Below are 18990 nucleotides of genomic sequence, written 5' to 3' on the forward strand. Positions count from 1 at the left end.
TAGCAAAAGCCACACAAGCTTTCGGAGCCCCAAGCCCCTTCTTCAGGTGAGTGGGAATTCCCACTCACCTGAAGAAGGGGCTTGGGGCTCCGAAAGCTTGTGTGGCTTTTGCTACCAAGTAAACCTGTTGGACTTTAACCTGGTGTTGTTAAACTTCTTGCTGTGTGTACCTCATGATGCCATACTCGGTCAGATACATCACCCAGTGCGGTGTTGGTGGACACTCGCAAGATAGGAGAGCTCCCAAGCTGAGCAAAGCTGAGGGGTGTTTTGTTCCTTGTGACGATGGGGTCATGAAGTTTGTGGCCAGGGGGAAGGTTGGTACAAATGTTGGAATGTCGGAAACACAGCCGCCAATTTTGCACAGAGCAAACCGGTGTGATAATGAGCAGCATAACCTATTCTTGTGATATTGAATGAGGGTAAATATTGGCCGAGACACTGAGGATAATTCTCCCACTCTTCTCAGACAAAGTTTGATGAGACATTTTTACAGCCACTTAGGGAGCAAATGCTAATGCCTCATCTGAATGACGGCACTTCTGACAGTGCAGCACTCCTTCAGTTCTGCAATGGTGTGACAGCCTCGATTTTAGCAAACCAGGTCCAGCAAAGCTGACTAAAGGATGCTGAACTAATCTCATGTTTTGTACTGACATGGACACCTTTACTGATACGATAGTGTCATTTAAGGAGCGTCTTGACAAATACATGAATAGGATGGGAATAGAGGGACGTGGTCCCCAGAAGGGTAGGGCAGCATGGTCGGTGCAGGCTTGGAGGGCCGAAGGGCCTGTTCCTGTGCTGTAATTTTCTTTGTTCTTTGTTGCAGAAACATGAGGATGAAAGTGAAAGTTGGCTTGCTAGACAGGTAAGAAAAAAAATAACAGAATGGTCTGCTGTTCTCTTAAGTTTCTTTTTCATTTTGTCTGCTCACAGAATTATCTCTAAGATGCTGCAATTTAGTGAGCAGAGGCACCAAGTGTAAATAAGGCGCATTTTAAAAATTATTCAACAGCTTCTCTCACGACCGAGTGGGTAAACACACAACCTGATGTGTTCCAGAGTCTCTCACGTCAGCAGGGTATCTTGCACCTCTGACAGTGCAGCATCCCAAAATACTGCAGCTGAGTGTAGGATTTTGTGCTCCAGCCTCTGGGATGGGCCTTGAACTGACTCAGAGGCTCAGGGTCTTATCCAGGGAGGCACAGCTGATGATCAGTATATAACACTTCATCACAGCCCTCAGTAATAGAATCATAGAATCCCTACAGTACAGAAAGAGGCCACTCAGCCCATCACGTCTGCACCAACAACAATCCGACCCAGGCTCTATCCCCGCAACCACACATATTTACCCTGCTAATCATCATGACACGAAGGGGCAATTTATCAAAGCCAATGTACCTCACCCGCACATCTTTGGACTGTGGGAGGAAACCAGAGCACCCAGAGGAAACCCCCGAAGACACGGTGAGAATGTGCAAACTCCACACAGACAGTGACCCGAGGCCAGAATTGAACCTGGATCCCCGGCGCTGTGAGGCAGCAGTGCGAACCACTGTGCCACCGTGCCGCCTTAATGTCAGAATGCCCTTCATGTGGATCGAAGACTTACATGCACAACCAAAGTAGCCATTGTAAACTGTAGAATCCCATGCACTGCAATTAAGTGAATGTTTAAATAGTGTGGGGGGAGGAATGTTAGATCTTAGACACCCTTAAAGCAGTTTGATGGGATCTTGAAAACCGTAAATTAGGAGAGGGGAATATGCAATGAGACCTGGATGTCCTCGTACACCAGTCACTGAAGGTGAGCATGCAGATGCAGCAGGCAGTAAAAAAGGCAAATTATATGTTGGCTTTCATAGCGAGAGGATTCAAGTACAAGAACCGGGATATCTTGCATGACCAATGCACCTAACCAGCGTGTCTTTCAGACTGTGGGAGGAAACTGGAGCATCTGGAGGAAACCCACATAGACACGGGAAGTACGAGCAAATTCCACACAGTCGTCCAAGACTGGATTTGAACTCAGGTCCCTGGCGCTGTGAGGCAGCAGTGCTAACCACTGTGGCACCGTGCTGCCCGCAATATGGGCAACAGAGGTTGGCTAATTTATCATTGAGTCAGGAACCAAAGCAGAAGCTCCCTGGTCTAAAAGGCTCAGCCATACATTGGCATAATGTTTTTGGGCACTGTTGGCGGGTGAGGCCTCACACTGAGAAAGCCCCACCTCACTAACTTAGCCCGTCTCTGAACCCTCGTAACAGGCCTGCCGCGTCTTTGCGTGATTACCCTGAATACTTGACCATATGCCAACAAGATGACGTTGACAGGGAATTAAATGGCAAAGCAAGAGTGAGGAAAAGTGCAAATATATCACCAACCACTATCCCACCCAGGCCCTATTTTCATAACTCCACATATTTACCCTGCTAATCCCCCTGACACTAGGGTCTATTTAGCATGGCAAATCAACCTAACCCGCACATCTTTGGTCTGTGGGAGAAAACTGGAGCACCCGGAGGAAACCCACGCAGACACGGGGAGAATGTGCCAACTCCACACAGACAGTGACCCAAGGACTGAATCGAACCCGGGTCCCTGGTGCTGTGAGGGCAGCAGTGCTAACCAGTGCCACCCGTGGCAGAGCCAGTGATGCCCACATCTCTTCAGATTCTTGTAACTTTACCTGCCCGCATTGTGCATCTCGGTTCTAAAAGATCGGTGTTTTCACAGAACGAGGCCCCATTATTTTCCAAAGATGGGAGGAAGTTTTTTTTCATCCGCCCGGTTCCGCAGGGAGGCAGAGGAAAGTTTTACCACATTGCCATGTCATCCGCTCAAGTGAGTATTTCAGTGGATCAGCTAAATTCTGACATCTCATTGCTGTTGAATTATTTGGTGTTCAAATGAAATATTTTTTACCGAAGGATTGACGTCTAATTTCAGTCTTCTCCCTCCAGAGCTGCAGACAGTGTCAAGTTTTGCCCTTGACTGTTCTTGTACATCTTAACGCTTTCCTAATGTCTGTGCTGTTTATTAATCTCATCCTTGCCGAATTCTCAGATATAAATACTCTGAAAATATCCATGTAATTGGTCAACATTGAAAGAACCTCAAGACATGGATGATCATAGAATCCCTACAGTGCCGAAGGAGGCCATTCAGCCCATCAAGTCTGCACCGACCATTATCTCGTCCAGGCCCTATTCTCATAACCCCACACATTTACCCTGCTAATAATCCCCTGACACTAGGGTCTATTTAGCTTGGCCAATCAACCTAACCTGCACATCTTTGGACTGTGGAAGGAAACCTCACAGACACAGGGCGGATGCGCAAACTCCACACAGACAGGGACCCAAGGCCGGAATCGAACCCGGGTCCCTTGCGCTGTGAGGCAGCAGTGCTAACCACTATGCCACCGTGCCACCCGTGGTGATATTACTCTTCCTTAATGATGAGGAATGACATCATACACACCTACAATACTTTTCCTTGGAATATAATTTGAAAGTCCACACATTCTCCTGTGTTTCCACTGCTGTCAGGTGAGCAAGAAGGGTTTGATTGAGGATGGAGACTAATTTTGAAGGAGTCCCAGAGAAGCTCGATGGTGCAGCTTGGATGATCACTCAGTATACTTTCAAACCGTAGAGTCCCGACAGGGCAGATGAGGCCATTCAGCCCATCGAGTCCGCACTGACTCTCCGAAAGATTATCCCACCGAGGCCCTCCCCTCCATCCGATCCCCGTAACCCCGCACACTTATCATGGCTAATCTGCCTCACCTAAAAAAAAGATGGCACCATAGCATGGTGACTTCCTGTGAGCATATCCTCAAATTCCACCTTCTATGCTCTTAAAACTGAACTCTAACCCTTTTCTTCACTCGACCTGTAACTGCAACACTATATCCTGCACCATCTCCTTTCCTTCTTCCCCATGTACTCTATGAATGGTATGTTTTGTCTGTATAGTGCGCAAAAAACAATACTTTTCACTGTATCCCAATACGTGAAAATAATAAATCAAATCAAATCTTTGGACACGGAGGAGCAATTTAGCATAGCCAATCCACCTAACCACCTAATCTTTTCGGACTGCGGGAGGAAACTGAGCACCCAGAGGAAACTCACAGTGACATGGGGAGACCGTGCAAACACAGGCAATCACCCAAGGCTGGAATTGAACCCCGGTCCCTGACGCTAAGAGGCAGCAGAGCTAACCGCTGTGCCACCGTGACGCCCAATGTTAGAGTATGAGAGCTGTTTCCGCAGCCTCATCCTAACATTCCCTGAGTTTTCAATCTGAGTGGCTGTTGGGGAGTACTGAGCAGAATCCTGGTAAATTCTGCATTGGGAGTGATTGGCCCACTTAGTACACTCATGCAAAGCTCCCCGCTGTTCTATATTAGCATGGCTATTAACCCACTTAGAGAGACATCAGCAATGGTGCTAAAAGAGCAAGCTTGTTACATTGTGCAATGCATTAACCAGTGCAACATTGGAGGAAAATAACCATTCCATCGTTATGCTGATGAATTCACTGTGCCCAACAACCCCTCTCATAAACTAACGTGTTTGTTTTCAAATTAACATTAAGCACGATGAAGAGTCCAACATTGGATGTAATTTGGTGATTGGACTAACAATTTGGATTGTGCTAAGAAATACCGGAAAACTAATTTAATGTTATCAGTCGAATTCACAGTGTGGATCACTTACACGTGCTGGAAGCTGCACATATTCACACACAGGGCCCCTTGGTAGACATTGTTTGTGCCTTTTTCCATTAAATAACAGCTTAGGATGCAGCCATTCCCTGGTTCATTCCTCATGACGAAGCCTTGCCCAATCAGGGTTGACCTAAAATCCCTACAGTGCAGAAGTCTGCTCCGACCACTAACCCACTCAGGCCCTATCCCTGTAATCCCTATTTACCCTTGCCAGTCCCCCTGACACTAAGGGTCAATTTAGCATAGCCAATCAACCTAGCCCTCACATCTTTGGACTGTGGGAGGAAATCAGAGCAACCGGAGGAAACCCACACAGACACGGGGAGAATGTACAAGCTCCACATAGTCACCCAAGGCTAGAATCGAACTGGGTCCCTGGCGCTGTGAGGCAGCAGTGCTAACCACTGTAGTACCGTGCCACCCCTCGTTGGTTTGAACTTGAAAGGCCGAGCAGTTAATTGTCCCCTGGTGCATTCTCCATGGCAACACCTCTGCCAATCAGAGTCCACTTGCCAACCAATCAGCAGTCTCTTCTCATGCAGTGTAAATGACTACTGGTAAGCTACTACTGGTAATCATGTGAAGTGGCCTGATGAATGCAAGGCGAAAAGCTTTGACGGTCTCTTTTTTCAGCAATTACGGAGAGTATTGAGACACCTCGAACTTTCCAACATGAGGCAAAAAGGTTTGCTGAGATTTCTTCACAGTGACCCCCAGAAACGGTGCAGTGAGAGTATAAGGGTAGTTTCCTGTAAAAAGTACGGACGGGGTCTTCAGGACCAGAACTCCCCGCCCAAAGTCAGCAGGCCTTCTCTGGTCCGTCAGAATATCCGTCCTGCCCACTACAAATTCCCATGGTGGGCAGGACCAGAATATTTCAGCCAGTGCATCGCCAAACTCTGAAATGAAGCAGAAATGTTTGCTTTTGCTGCTTGAAGTGTAAAAATATTTGGAAATGACATTTCCAATTTGCCGGAAATTGGGAAAAGAGGAAATTATTACTTTTGGTCACAAAACCTACTCTTGCCAACTGAAGAGGTCATCCATTAAATGTTTAAAAAGAAGGGTAAATGGCGTCCACTGTCCAAGTCCAGTCAGTTCTCACAGTTTAGTAGGTATGTTTTCATTCTCATTTGTTGCAGGTGAACAACAGTAACGATAACTTGCAGTCCATCACCTCCGGTAACTGGGATGTGACACAGATTTTGTCTTACGATGAACTGCATCAAAAAATGTAAGTGTCCAGAAAGTATTGAAACAAATTTGAGATCATGTTGGGTCATTTTGATTGACGGCCACAGTGTAGAACAGTCAAAATTAGAATGGTCACTGCTTCAACGGAATTGAATCATAGAATCATACAGTGCAGAAGAGGCCCTTTGGCCCATCGAGTCTACACCGACACATGAGAAACACCTGACCTACCCACCTAATCCCATTTACCAGCACTTGACCCATGTTATGTTGTGCCAAGTGCCCACACTGGTTCTTTTAAAAGGATGTGAGGCAACCCGCCTCCACCACCCTCCCAGGCAGCGCATTCCAGACCGTCACCACCCCCTGGGTAAAAAGGTTTTTCCTCAAATCCCCCCTAAACCACCTGCTCCTCACCTTGAATTTTGGCCCCTCATGACTGACCCATCAACTAAGGGGAACAGCTGCTCCTTATCCACTCTGTCCATGCCCCTCATAATCTTATATCTTAATCAGGTCGCCCCTCAGTCTTCTCTGCTCCAACGAAAACAACCCAAGCCTATCCAACCTCTCTTCATAACTCAAATGCTCCATCCCAAGCAGCATCCTGGTGAATCTCCCCTGCACCCCCTCCAGTGCAATATGTGTAATAGATGACCAATCGATAATGGCCATTTTATCCTGAGATCCAAAGTTACAATTACCCCCTGGTGATGTCAAATTATACTCAGAGCTTAATTACTTGGTCCATGTAATCACTGCATAACTGGGCAGAATCAAAGTCATGCTTAACACAGTCAAGATTGAAATAAAAGTAGATAGCAATGGAGATCTGAAGTGGAAACAATAACCGCTGAGTATCCAGAACAAGCTGCTATCTCAAAGAGAGGGAGAGGTTAATGTTCCAGTTAGGACTTTATATGATCTTCCCTCGGGAGGTTCGGCGCCAATTGGGCATTATTCTTTACACTTTCGCTCATTGAGTGGCAAGTGGCACAGTGGTTAGCACTGTTGCCTCACAGCACCAGAGACCCGGGTTTGATTCCAGCCTCAGGTGAATGTCTGCGTAGAGTTTACACATTCTCCCCATGTCGACATGGGTTTCCTCTGGGTGCTCCGGTTTCCTCCCACAGTCCAAGGATCTGTGGGCTAGGTGGATTGACCATGCTAAATTGCTCCCTAGTGCCAGGGGGACTAGCTAGGGTAAATACGTAGGGTATGGGAATAGGGCTTGGGTGGGATTGTGGTTGGTGTAGACTTATTGGGCCGAATGGCCTCCTTCTGCACTGTAGGGATTCTATCTTACAGTGCAAAAGGAGGCCATTTGGCCCATTGAGTCTGTACCAACTCTCTGACAGAGCATCCCACCCAAGCCCTATCCCCGTAACCCCACATATTTACCCTGCTCCCCCGAACCTACACATCTTTGGACATTAAGGGGCAATTTAGCATGGCCAATCCACCTAACATGCACATCTTTGGACTGTGGGAGGAATGATGTGGAGATGCCAGCGTTGGACTGGGATAAACGCAGTAAGAGTTTTAACAACGCCAGGTTAAAGTCCAACAGGTTTATTTGGGAGCAAATGCTACCAAATAAACCTGTTGGATTTTAACCTGGTGTTGTTAAAACTCTTACTGTGGGAGGAAACCAGTGCACCTGGAGGAAACCCATGCAGACATGGGGAGAACGTGCGGACTCCACACAGACAGTGACCCAAGGCTGGAATTGAACTCTGTGAGGCAGCAGTGCTAACCACTGTGTTGCCCACAAAGCTCCAATCACGCTCTCCTCACTGTACTCTGCTCACCTCCCCTTCCTTCGACACCCTCCACACTTCTCCGCACTCCGTTACCCCCAACTCCTCTCCTCTCCTCCTGACCAGCTGTTCCCGCCACACCATCTTCCTTCACTCGAATGCATTTTTCTATTGGATATTGCAAACACATCACTGAGTTTATATAATACTGATTTACCATCGCATTCAATTAAGTTTGTAACAGTCCAGTTCTCCGTATTCTCTTCAACAAGGCGTGCGCTACAGGAATAGAGTCATAGAGGTTTACAGCATGAAAACAGGCACTTCAGCCCAACTTGTCCATGCCATCCTTCTTTTTAAACCCCTAAACTAGTCCCAATTGCCTGCATTTGGCCCATATCCCTCTATAACCAACTTACCCATGTAACTGTCTAAATGCTTTTTAAAAGACAAAATTGTACCTGCCTCTACTGCTACCTCTGGCAGCTTGTTCCAGACACTCACCACCCTCTGTGTGAAGAAATTGCCCCTCTAGACACTTTTGTATCTTTCCCCTTTCACCTTAAACCTATGCCCTCTAGTTTTAGACTCCCCTACCTTTGGGAAAAGATATTGACTATCTCAACTGATCTGTGCCCCTCATTATTTTATAGACCTCTATAAGATCACCCCTCAGCCTCCTACGCTCCAGAGAAAAAAGTCCCAGTCTATCCAGCCTCTCCTTATAACTCAATCCATCAAGTCCCGGTAGCATTGTAGTAAATCTTTTCTGCACTCTTTCTAGTTTAACAATATCCTTTTTATAATAGGGTGACCAGAACTGTACACAGTATTCCAAGTGTGGCCTTACCAATGTCTTGTACAATCTTTTACAAGGACTCAGTGGCCACAGATAAGAATTAGTATTGGATTCTGAAGAGAGAACCTGGACAATGTTGTTGTAAGCCAATGTTGGTGAAGTGGAATTGATTGCCTTTCAAGAGCACAAATTCTTTACATTGTAGTTCTTAGAGTGTTCAAAGACTATTTCCTCGGGTGGATGGAGCTATTACAAGGGGGCATAACTATAGGGTTCGTGGTGGGAGATACAGGAAGGATATCAGAGGTAGGTTCTTTACGCAGAGAGTGGTTGGGGTGTGGAATGGACTGCCTGCAGTGATAGTGGAGTCAGACACTTTAGGAACATTTAAGCGGTTATTGGATAGGCACATGGAGCACACCAGGATGATAGGGAGTGGGATAGCTTGATCTTGGTTTCAGATAAAGCTCGGGACAACATCGTGGGCTGAAGGGCCTGTTCTGTGCTGTACTGTTCTATGTTCTAGAGTCAGAGAGTCATGGAGGTTTACAGCATGGAAACAGGCCCTTTGGCCCAATTTGTCCATGCCGTCCTTTTTTTTTTAACCGCTAAGCTAGTCCCAATTGCCCGCATATGGCCCATATCCCTCTATACCCTTCTTACCCATGTAACTGTCTGAGAATGATTTTTAAAAGACAAAATTGTACCTGCCCTACTACTACCTCTGGCAGCTTGTTCCAGACGCTCACCATCCTCCGTGTGAAAAAAGTGCCCCTCTGGACCCTTTTGTATCTCTCCCCTCCTCACCTTAAACCTATGCCCTCTAGGTTTAGACTCCCCTACCTTTGAGAAAAGATGTTGACTATCTAGCTGATCTATGCCCCTCATTATTTTATAGACTTGGACTTCAGGAAACACAAGAGGTCTCCAAACCCTTAGCTTTCATGTCAAACTGCTGCTGAGTGGCGGTGTATGGATCTTAAGTTTCAGTTAGCCAACGCATGTGAAACCCACTCATGCGAGAAAACCATTAAAGTGTCAGTTTCTCCTTCCTGTCTGTTTAACAGCTTTACCTTGAAACTGGCAATGAAATGAATATTGGCATTTAATCTCTGTAATTTTGCCTGTCTTGTAATTTTGTTCTTTACTTGGGAAGGTATGTGGGAATATAGTTTTACAGCGAATACAAGCCGAACCGATTTAAGTCGCTTCTCCTACATCAGTCCTGCAATCCCCGGAATCAGTCTGGTGAATCTTCACTGCACTCCCTCTAGAGCAAGGATATCCTTCCTCAGAAAAGGAGACCAAGGGTGGGATTTTTGGGTCACGTTCGTCCTGAAACCGTAAAATCCTGCCCAAGGTCAATGGACCTTCCCATGGTTTGTCCCTCGCCCGCTCCGATTCCCATGGCAGGTAGGGCGGTAAAATTCCAGCCCAAAACTGCACATATTACTCCAGCTGTGGCCTCACCAAGGCCCTGCATAATTGCAGCAAGACACCCCTATTCCTATACTCAAATCCTCTTGCTGTGAAGGCCAACATACCATTTGCCTTTTTTACTGCCTGCTGTTGCACACATCAGACCAGAAAGAAAGACTTACATTTCTATAGCGCCTTTCATGACATCAGGAAGTTCCAAAGAGGTTTCTGGACAGTGATACAGTTTTGAAGGGTCGTCACTGCTCTAATGTGGGAAGCACCGAAGCTAATTTGTGCTCTTGCGTCAACTCCTAAAAACAGAACTGTGAATATAAGCAGCAGGCAATCTGTTTTCAGTGATGGTGGTTGAAGGATAAATATTGGCCCTGACTCTGCACTTCTTCAGAATAATGTCACAGGATCTTTTCTGCCCTCCTGAGCCGAGTGTGCATTTAATCTGATCAAAACTACTGCTTGCATCGATATGGAAAAGGAACCTATTCAATAAACACATTCATTTTATTCCAGTTACTTTCTCAGTACAGAGGACTCTCCTTTGCGCCGACAATTGTACAGGTAAGTCCCCACCTTGCATGTGTGTGCATGCGTGTGTGTGCTTGTGTTTGGCCGCGTGCATGTGCGTGTGCATGTGTACATGTACATGTGTGTGTTTGAGTATGTGCATGTGAGTGTGCAATTATGTGTGAATGTGCGTGTGTTTGAGCAAGTGTGTGTGTATGTGTTTGTCTATGTTCATGCATGTGTATATATGTTTGTGTGTTTGCATGTACGTGCATGTGTGCGTCTTTGTGTATGTGTGTGTGCATGGGCATTTGTGCGTGTGTGTATGTGTTTGTATGTGTTTGTGCATGTGTGTATGTGTATGCGCATGTGTTTGTGCATGTCTACATGTGTGTACATGTGTTGTGCATGTGTGTGTATGTGTGCCTGTGTATATGTTTGTGTCTGTTTGTGTGTGCAGATGTTGTACGTGTTTGTGCATGTGCGTGTGTTCATGTCTGTCTGTGCATGCATATTTATGTACGTAAGATCTATAAGCTTTGAGTCCTGGGCATTTCAGGCATCACATGGCAGTCAACGCATTTCAAAGTATCGTATCTTGGTACATACAAATAGGAAAGAAAGCCAGTTATTTCAGGTGGCACAGTGGCGCAGTGGTTAGCACTGCTGCCTCACAGCGCCAGAGACCCGGGTTCAATTCCAGGCTTGGATTGCTGTCTGTTTGGAGTTTGCACATTCTCCCCGTATCTGCGTGGGTTTCCTCCGGGTGCTCCGGTTTCCTCCCACACTCCAAAGATGTGCGGGTTAGGTGGATTGGCCATGTGAAATTGCCCCTTAGTGTCAGGGGGACTAGCAGGATAAAAACGTAGGGCTATAGGGATAGGGGCATGGTGGGATTGTTGTCGGTGCAAATATGATGGGCCGAATGACCGCCTTCTGCACTGTAGGGATTCTGGAATTCTGGGGATTCTATTTCCTGTTTAACTGCTTGGCCTTTAAGGAGGAGTGCACGATTTACAACACAAAACTTGGGGATACTCAAGGAGCCAGGCGTTGATTAGTACCCACATCTCAGAGGGTTGTGGGGCTGGAGTACATTACCAGGAGGTCCCCATCCATGGAGCGATTTGAAAACAATGTGCTTGGGGAAGTGAATATTTAAATTATCCACTTCTGCCTCCCAAACTGTGTGGAGCTGGCACCTTCTCCCCGTGTCTGCGTGGGTTTCCTCCCACATTCCAAAGATGTGCGGGTTAGGTGGATTCATAGAATCATAGAAACCCTACAGTACAGAAAGAGGCTATTCGGCCCATCGAGTCTGCACCGACCACAATCCCACCCAGGCCCTATCCCCATATCCCTACATATTTACCCACTAATCCCTCTAACCTACGCATCTCAGGACACTAAGGGCAATTTTTAGCATGGCCAATCAACCCAACCCGCACATCTTTGGACTGTGGGAGGAAACCGGAGCACCCGGAGGAAACCCACGCAGACACGAGGAGAATGTGCAAACTCCACACAGACAGTGACCCAAGCCGGGAATCGAACCCAGGTCCCTGGAGCTGTGAAGCAGCAGTGCTAACCACTGTGCTACCGTGCCGCCCAAGAATCATAGAAACCCGACAGTGCAGAAAGAGGCCATCTGGCCCATCGAGTCTGCGCCGACCACAATCCCACCCAGGCCCTACTCCCATATCCCGACATATTTACCCGCTAATCCCTCTAACCTACACATCTCAGGACTCTAAGGGGCAATTTTAGCATAGCCAATCAATCTAACACGCACATCTTTGGACTGTGGGAAGAAACCGGTGCACCCAGAGGAAATCCACGCAGACACGAGGAGAATGTGCAAACTCCACACAGACAGTGAGCCGAGCCGGGAATCGAACCCAGGTCCCTGGAGCTGTGAAGCAGCAGTGCTAACCACTGTGCTACCGTGCCGCCTATATTGACCATGCCATGCTAAATTGCCCCTTAGTATCCAAAGGCGTGTAGGTTCGAGGAATGAGTGGGATAAATCGTGGGGTTATGGGGATAGGATGGGAGAGCCAGTGTGGACTCGATGGGCTGAATGGCCTCCTTCTGCACTGTAGGGATTCTATGATTCTATGAATTTACCTCAGTGCACTGGCCATGAAGCATGCCATGTCAATATATTGATGCCGAAAGCTGGAATTTGGATCTTTGCCAACAATTGCTCACTAGACTATTGCCTCCAGCTGCTTCATTTCACAGTCATTCATTACTTTGATATGTTTTTGATGTGATATAAATGTGTGTGTAATTAATTGCGAATCACGAGCTTCAGGTTGACTTGCTAAAAGAGCATCTTACTTCCTCCAGTGCAGAGACCAGGGGAACCTTCAACCGACGCTGCCTATCCTGTGACCTGATCCCTAACTGCACATATTTCAGCGCCTCCTTCAGCCACAACATGCGCTACTTCTTGTTGTATTGTGAAGGTGGGTGAAGTCTCCTCATTTAAAGAAATTAATTTCAAAAAATGTTTTCAATGTTTACCCACTATAAGCAACTAGTGTCTTTCCAGTGCTAATTGCCAGTTCACACATGATGGGCCAAATGGCCATTTTGTTTAATTTTTACAAAGCAAATGCTCAGAGTGGACCGGGCAAACCCGGAGCCATTCTTCGCTTGCTCCAAAAGCCAAATTCTAATTGAATCCAATTCATGATCCTCACAAGGGAGACAAACAAGATCCAAGCTGAGAAGATAAGGCACTGAGCCCCATCTTGGGCTTGATCCGACGCTTGATCTTAGCCAAAAGGCCTCTTTCTGCGTGGTAACAGTTCTGTGATTCTGTAATCCGCACTGTGGTTGTTTCTGCTTTTAGTTAACTAATCCGTCCCTGGTTGGCAGAATGCAATACCAAGCTCCTGTGCCGGTTGATTGTACATTTGTAGGGTCTGTTCTCTTCTTAGTATAGACGTGGAGAAAACTGGTCTGAAGTGAAACTTCTTTTATTGAGCATCATTTAATATCAACATGACAGAAACCAAAGAGACTGATTTACTGGAGAGAGAGAGAGAGAAAGGGACCAAAATCTGGACCCTATACAGACTTGATCTTGAACTTGCACAGGCTTTAACTGAATTAAACAGATAGCTGCTACTTACAATATATGAATTCTTACCTGTGTTATTGAAAAAGCCAGGCACACTTAGGGGCTCATTTTACCATTTTGATTCTAAGCGCTGGGCAGACTTGAAACTGGGAGTGTTTCAGATCAGACTTTTGGACCCGTTCTCAGGCGCCCCCATACGCACTCTGCCTGAGAAAATATCAGCGATTTTGAATCGCACTGCAGAAGCCTGTGGGCGGGGCTTAACGCGCCCGAAACCCTGCAGCTCCGATTGGCTCCTCCAACTGCGCATGCGCAAAAAATAAATCATAGAATGCGGCTCCCCTGCCACATCGCTCCCGGGCCGGATAATACCCTCCCCCGGTGCCCACAGACATGGCCCCACACCCACAACATTACTGACCCCCCTATCTCCCCACCCCCTCCGCCACCCAAACCAATCGCAGGCCCCTCCCCGCCCTTCCCCCCACTGATCTCAGGTGGAGTGGCAACGGATCCCACCTTCCCCTCCGCTGCTCTCAGGAGTGGAAGCGGACCCCCCCTTCCCCCCCCCACCCGCCCCCCCCCGCCCCACTGATCTCAGGCAGAGTGGCAGCGGATCCCGCCTTCCCCTCAACTAATCTCAGGTAGAGTGGCAGCAGACCCCCCTTTCACCCTCCGTGATCTCAAGCAGAGTGGCAGCGGACCTCCCTTCCCCCCCCCCCTCCCCCCACTGATCTCAAGCAGAGAGCCGTCGGACGCTCGGCACTTAACTCGTCACTAACCCTCACTGATGGAGCACCCGAACCGGACTTCTATGGAACATGTCTGTATCGCGCTGATTTTGGATGGGCAAACGCAGTGATAAAGTTGGAAGTGCCGGTAAGGTTGGGCGTGCAGCCCATTAAGTCAATTTAAATGCATGCAAATACATTGAAATGGCCGTCGCACCCATTTTGGGTGTGGTCTTGATCGTGACCATTTTCAGGCCTTGGTAAAGGGGGAGCCAGAGTGCAGGCGGACGCAGATCGCACGACTCACCTCACGCCCAACTTTACCAAGTTTTCACTCCCGAAATGCGGTGTGATGGTAAAATTGGGCCCATAGTCTCCAACTAACATAAACAATTGGCAGCTGTGACCATGAAAGCTTCTGTTTATGAAAGACTTTGCTTGCATTGTACTTTCAAAGAATGCAGCCAACTTCTAAACTAATCCCAGAATGCCTGCTGAGAATAAAATGTGGTCAAGTGAGCTTTAAAGCTTAGCATAGTTAGTTACATAGGCAGAAATACCTTAAAATGAAGTATTTTAACTGAAGCAAACCAGACAAAGGATCCCACAACATTGAAGCAAGTTTTTTTTGCTAAGGGTGTCAGTGATTTGCCCTGGAAATGGGGTGTGGGTGAGTGGGTGAATGCCCACCTCTCCTTAACACACTTAACTCTGACCAGATACCATTTGGGTAGACAAAATGGTCAAGACTTATATTTCAGTATGCCTAGGTATTCTTAACTTGCAGACATTAATGCGGTAACCTTGCAAGTCACTTCCCTGTCCCTGAACGCATGTTTCTAGAGTGCAAAAATCTGTACCGTGAAAAGGATGGACTCTAACCGACTCTCTTGTTTTGATTGTACGTCCTCACATCTCGGAGCAATCCCACATCCTGCATTTGTGAATAGCCCATTCTCCATGGGAAAGGTTCTGGTTTTGCCAGCATTACCGGATTGGCGAATGAGTGTCACTCGAATGACAGTAACTCTGGGGATTGGCATTGCCAGGGAATGAAATCCTGGAGCCCACAGCTCAGCTGGAAAGTACCATTTCCAGTTCCACAGTTAATGGTCAAGAAAAACAATTGAAATCTTGGCGATCTGATGGTGTCTGCCATCACTTGACGAAGTATGTTCAAGGAGTCACTTTGTTGTGCATGTGTTTCATTCCAAGGTATTTTTTTAAGTTTAGTACAAATAATGCAAAGATATTTAAGATAAACGCAAAATACTGTGGATATAGGAATCTGAAACAAAATCAGAAAATGCTGGAAAATCTCAGCGGGTCTGACAGCATCTATGGAGAGAGAATAGAGCCAAAGTTTCAAGTCTAGATGACCCTTCGTCAGCTCTAAATAAACTTTAATTCAATGGACATTTGAATGGCTCACCATGTTCGTTGTGGGGAAGCTGGAATATTCCAGCCTCTGTTTCTTCAGCCCCCAGTGAGGCGGGAGGGCGGTGGGGGGGGACATCATGGAGTGGCATGCTTAGTCGTGGAAGATCTCCCGCACCACCCCCGACACCCGCACCCATGCCCCATGTGACCTATATGTCGCAAACCTGTAAGTATTGGCCCGAATTCTCCGACCTCGCCCGCGGCTAAGATTCTCCAGTCCCGCTGCGCTGAATGGCTGAGTGCCACATTCTCCATTCTCGCCGGCGGTGGTGGCAGGGTGTCCGAGTTGGGAGAATCCCTGCCATTTTCTTTGGAACTGCGTTGTTATCAATAATAATCCCCGGAGCAAACCTCTTCCAGCAGATCGATGGGAAATAAAGGAGAAAAGATTTTGGAATTCAGCTCAAGTGTGCCAGGTTAGAAACCGCTGTAGAAATGCAATTCGATTTTTGTTTTGCTGTAAGGATTAAGATTTTAATTGGCCATGGATCACTGGATGCAAAGACAACCTGATAACAAGAATGGAGCCTGGTCTGCGGGTTGGCGTGTGATCATGAAATATTCAGTTCCTTGGCAGATTCTTTTTCTTTGAAGGTGACAGTATGCGATTCAGGTGCCAAGCCGTTATTTTGGAACAGCTGTTCCTCACATTTCCTTTCTGATGGCACCTCTGTGATCCCAGGAACTGCTTCCTGACTGAGGCTGCTGTATTAAGACGTTACTCACACGGATAGACTTCCCGCACCCCGCAGGACGCACTGTAACCTTTACGTCTCTGCATAATACATTCAAAACAAGTTTCAAAGAATAAAGAGTGGATATGAAGGGGTAAGGAGGGGTGGGGGGGTGCGGGGGGGGGGGGGGGGCGGGGGCATCGGACAGAAATAAAGGGACAGGAAGGGAATGAAAAGCAGTAATGGGGAAGTAAGGAATTTTGGAAAAGAAATCTGCAGAAAAAAAAGATTTGGGTCCACAGTTAACACCACCATGACAAATTAAACTTCAAATAACAAGTTTTAAAAGTTTATTTAATAGTGTCACAAGAAGGCTTGCGTTAACACTGCAATGAAGTTACTGTGAAAATCCCCTAGTCACCACACTCCGGCGCCTGTTCGGGTACACTGAGGAAGAATTTAGCACGGCCAATGCACCTAACTAGCATTGTTAGTCTTATGGACTGTTAGAGCACCCGGAGGAAAGCCACGCAGACAGGGGAGAATGTACAAACTCTACACAGACAGTGACCCAAGCCGGGAATCGAACCTGGATTCCTGGCGCTGTGAGGCAGCCGTGCTAACCACTGAGCCACCGTGCCGCCACCCCCCCCCCTCTATGTTCCACTACAGGTATGATTCGAATGACCCACTAGGAAGCTTTTATCAAACAAAGTTAATTTAATAATATAGTTAACATTAATGGAAAGAAACTCAGTAATCATTTTTATCAAACAAAAAAACAACCACAATGAAGCATAAACCTTAACATTGCACACACGAAACAATACTTTTCACTGTATGTTAATACATGTGACAATAATAAATCAAATCAAATCAAATTAAATCAATGGCTTCAATCTATTCATTGAATCAATAGAATCCCTACAGTGCAGAAAGAAACCATTCAGCCCATCGAGTCTGCTCTGACCCTCCGAGAGAGCACCCCATGCAGACACTCCCCTCTGCATAATCTCTGTAACCCCGCATTTCCTCAGACTATTTTAATCTACACTGCACTGTTTTGTATTTTGATTTGATTTGATTTTGATTTGATTTATTATTGTCACATGTATTAGTATACAGTGAAAAGTACTGTTTCTTGCACGCTGTGCGGCCAAAGCATACCATTCATAGAGAAAGAAACGAGAGAGTGCAGAATGTAGTGTTACAGTCATGTAGAGAAGGATCAACTTAATGCAAGGTAGGTCCATTCAAAATTCTGACAGCAGCAGGGAAGAAGCTGTTCTTGAGTCTGTTGGTACGTGACCTCAGACTTCTGTATCTTTTTCCCGCCGGAAGAAGTTGGAAGAGAGAATGTCCGGGGCGTGTGGGGTCCTTGATTATGCTGGCTGCTTTGCCGAGGCAGTGGGAAGTGTAGACAGTGTCAATGGATGGGAGGCTGGTTTGCGTGATGGATTGGGCTACATTCACGACCTTTTGTAATTCCTTCGGTCTTGGGCAGAGCAGGGGCCATGCCAAGCTGTGATACAACCAGAAAGAATGCTTTCTATGGTGCATCTGTAAAAGTTGCTGAGAGTCATAGCTGACATGTCAAATTTCCTTAGTCTTCTGAGAAAGTAGAGGCATTGGTGGTCTTTCTTAACTGTAGTGCTGGTATGGGGGGGACCAGGACAGGTTGTTGGTGATCTGGACACCTAAAAACTTGAAGCTCTCCACCCTTTCTACTTCGTCCCCGTTGATGTAGACAGGGGCATGTTCTCCTTTACGCTTCCTGAAGTCGATGACAATCTCCTTTGTTTTGTTGACATTGAGGGGGAGATTATTGTCGCTGCACCAGTTCACCAGATTCTCTATCTCATTCCTGTACTCTGTCTCGTCATTGTTTGAGATCCGGCCCACGACAGTGGTAAAGTTAAAGTTTGAGTTTAAAGGTTTTAAAGTTTAAAGTATACAGTTTTTAAGCTTGGTCATGATGGTTGGCTTTTGCCTACTCCAGTACTGCTGACCAGGGAACTCTCCCTTTCTTACCACTGGCCATCAGACACATTGCCAGGCTGATAATCAACCTGTTTGACCACATTATTAACACACATTCTATGGCCTTCAAGCCCTGAAGTGAGACTCGAACCCAGAGCTTCTGGCTCAGAGGAAGGGACACTACCCATTATGCCTCCCATAATCACCATGGAATAATTAAAATATGTTTGCTTCTGACATTACCCAGGAGAAACTGGTTTCACTTAAATAGGCAGCCCATCCACCATCTTCAGCATCCACTCCCGCCACCAACGTCTCTACTTTCTCAGGAGGCTAAGCACGTAGGGCATGTCCGCGACGACTCTCACCAATTTTTACAGATGCACCATAGAAAGCATCCTTTCCAGATGTGTCACAGCTTGGTATGGCTCCTGCTCTGTCCAACACTTCAAGAAACTACAAAGAGTCGTGAACGAAGTCCAGTCCATCACACAAACTAGCCTCCCATCCATTGACTCTGTCTACACTTCCCGCTGCCTTGGAAAAGCAGGCAGCATAATTAAGGACGCCACGCACCCTGGAAATTCCCTCTTCCATCTTCTTCCATCGGGAAAAAGATACAAAAGTCTGAGGTCA

The 18990-nt window shown here is 46.8% G+C and overlaps 1 protein-coding gene across 1 annotated transcript in view; it reads left to right on the plus strand.

Moving 5' to 3' along the window:
- dpp6a (dipeptidyl-peptidase 6a) overlaps positions 1-18990 on the plus strand; it is a 343110-nt gene that overhangs the window by 244154 nt on the left and 79966 nt on the right. The window contains exons 9-13 of the mRNA XM_078232219.1: positions 833-871; positions 2743-2850; positions 5887-5978; positions 10445-10492; positions 12791-12909. Coding sequence (XP_078088345.1) covers positions 833-871; positions 2743-2850; positions 5887-5978; positions 10445-10492; positions 12791-12909 — 406 coding nt within the window. The remainder of the gene's footprint in view (positions 1-832; positions 872-2742; positions 2851-5886; positions 5979-10444; positions 10493-12790; positions 12910-18990) is intronic.

This window comes from Mustelus asterias, chromosome 2, assembly GCF_964213995.1.
Source record: "Mustelus asterias chromosome 2, sMusAst1.hap1.1, whole genome shotgun sequence".
In the NCBI taxonomy this organism is placed as follows: Eukaryota; Metazoa; Chordata; class Chondrichthyes; order Carcharhiniformes; family Triakidae; genus Mustelus; species Mustelus asterias.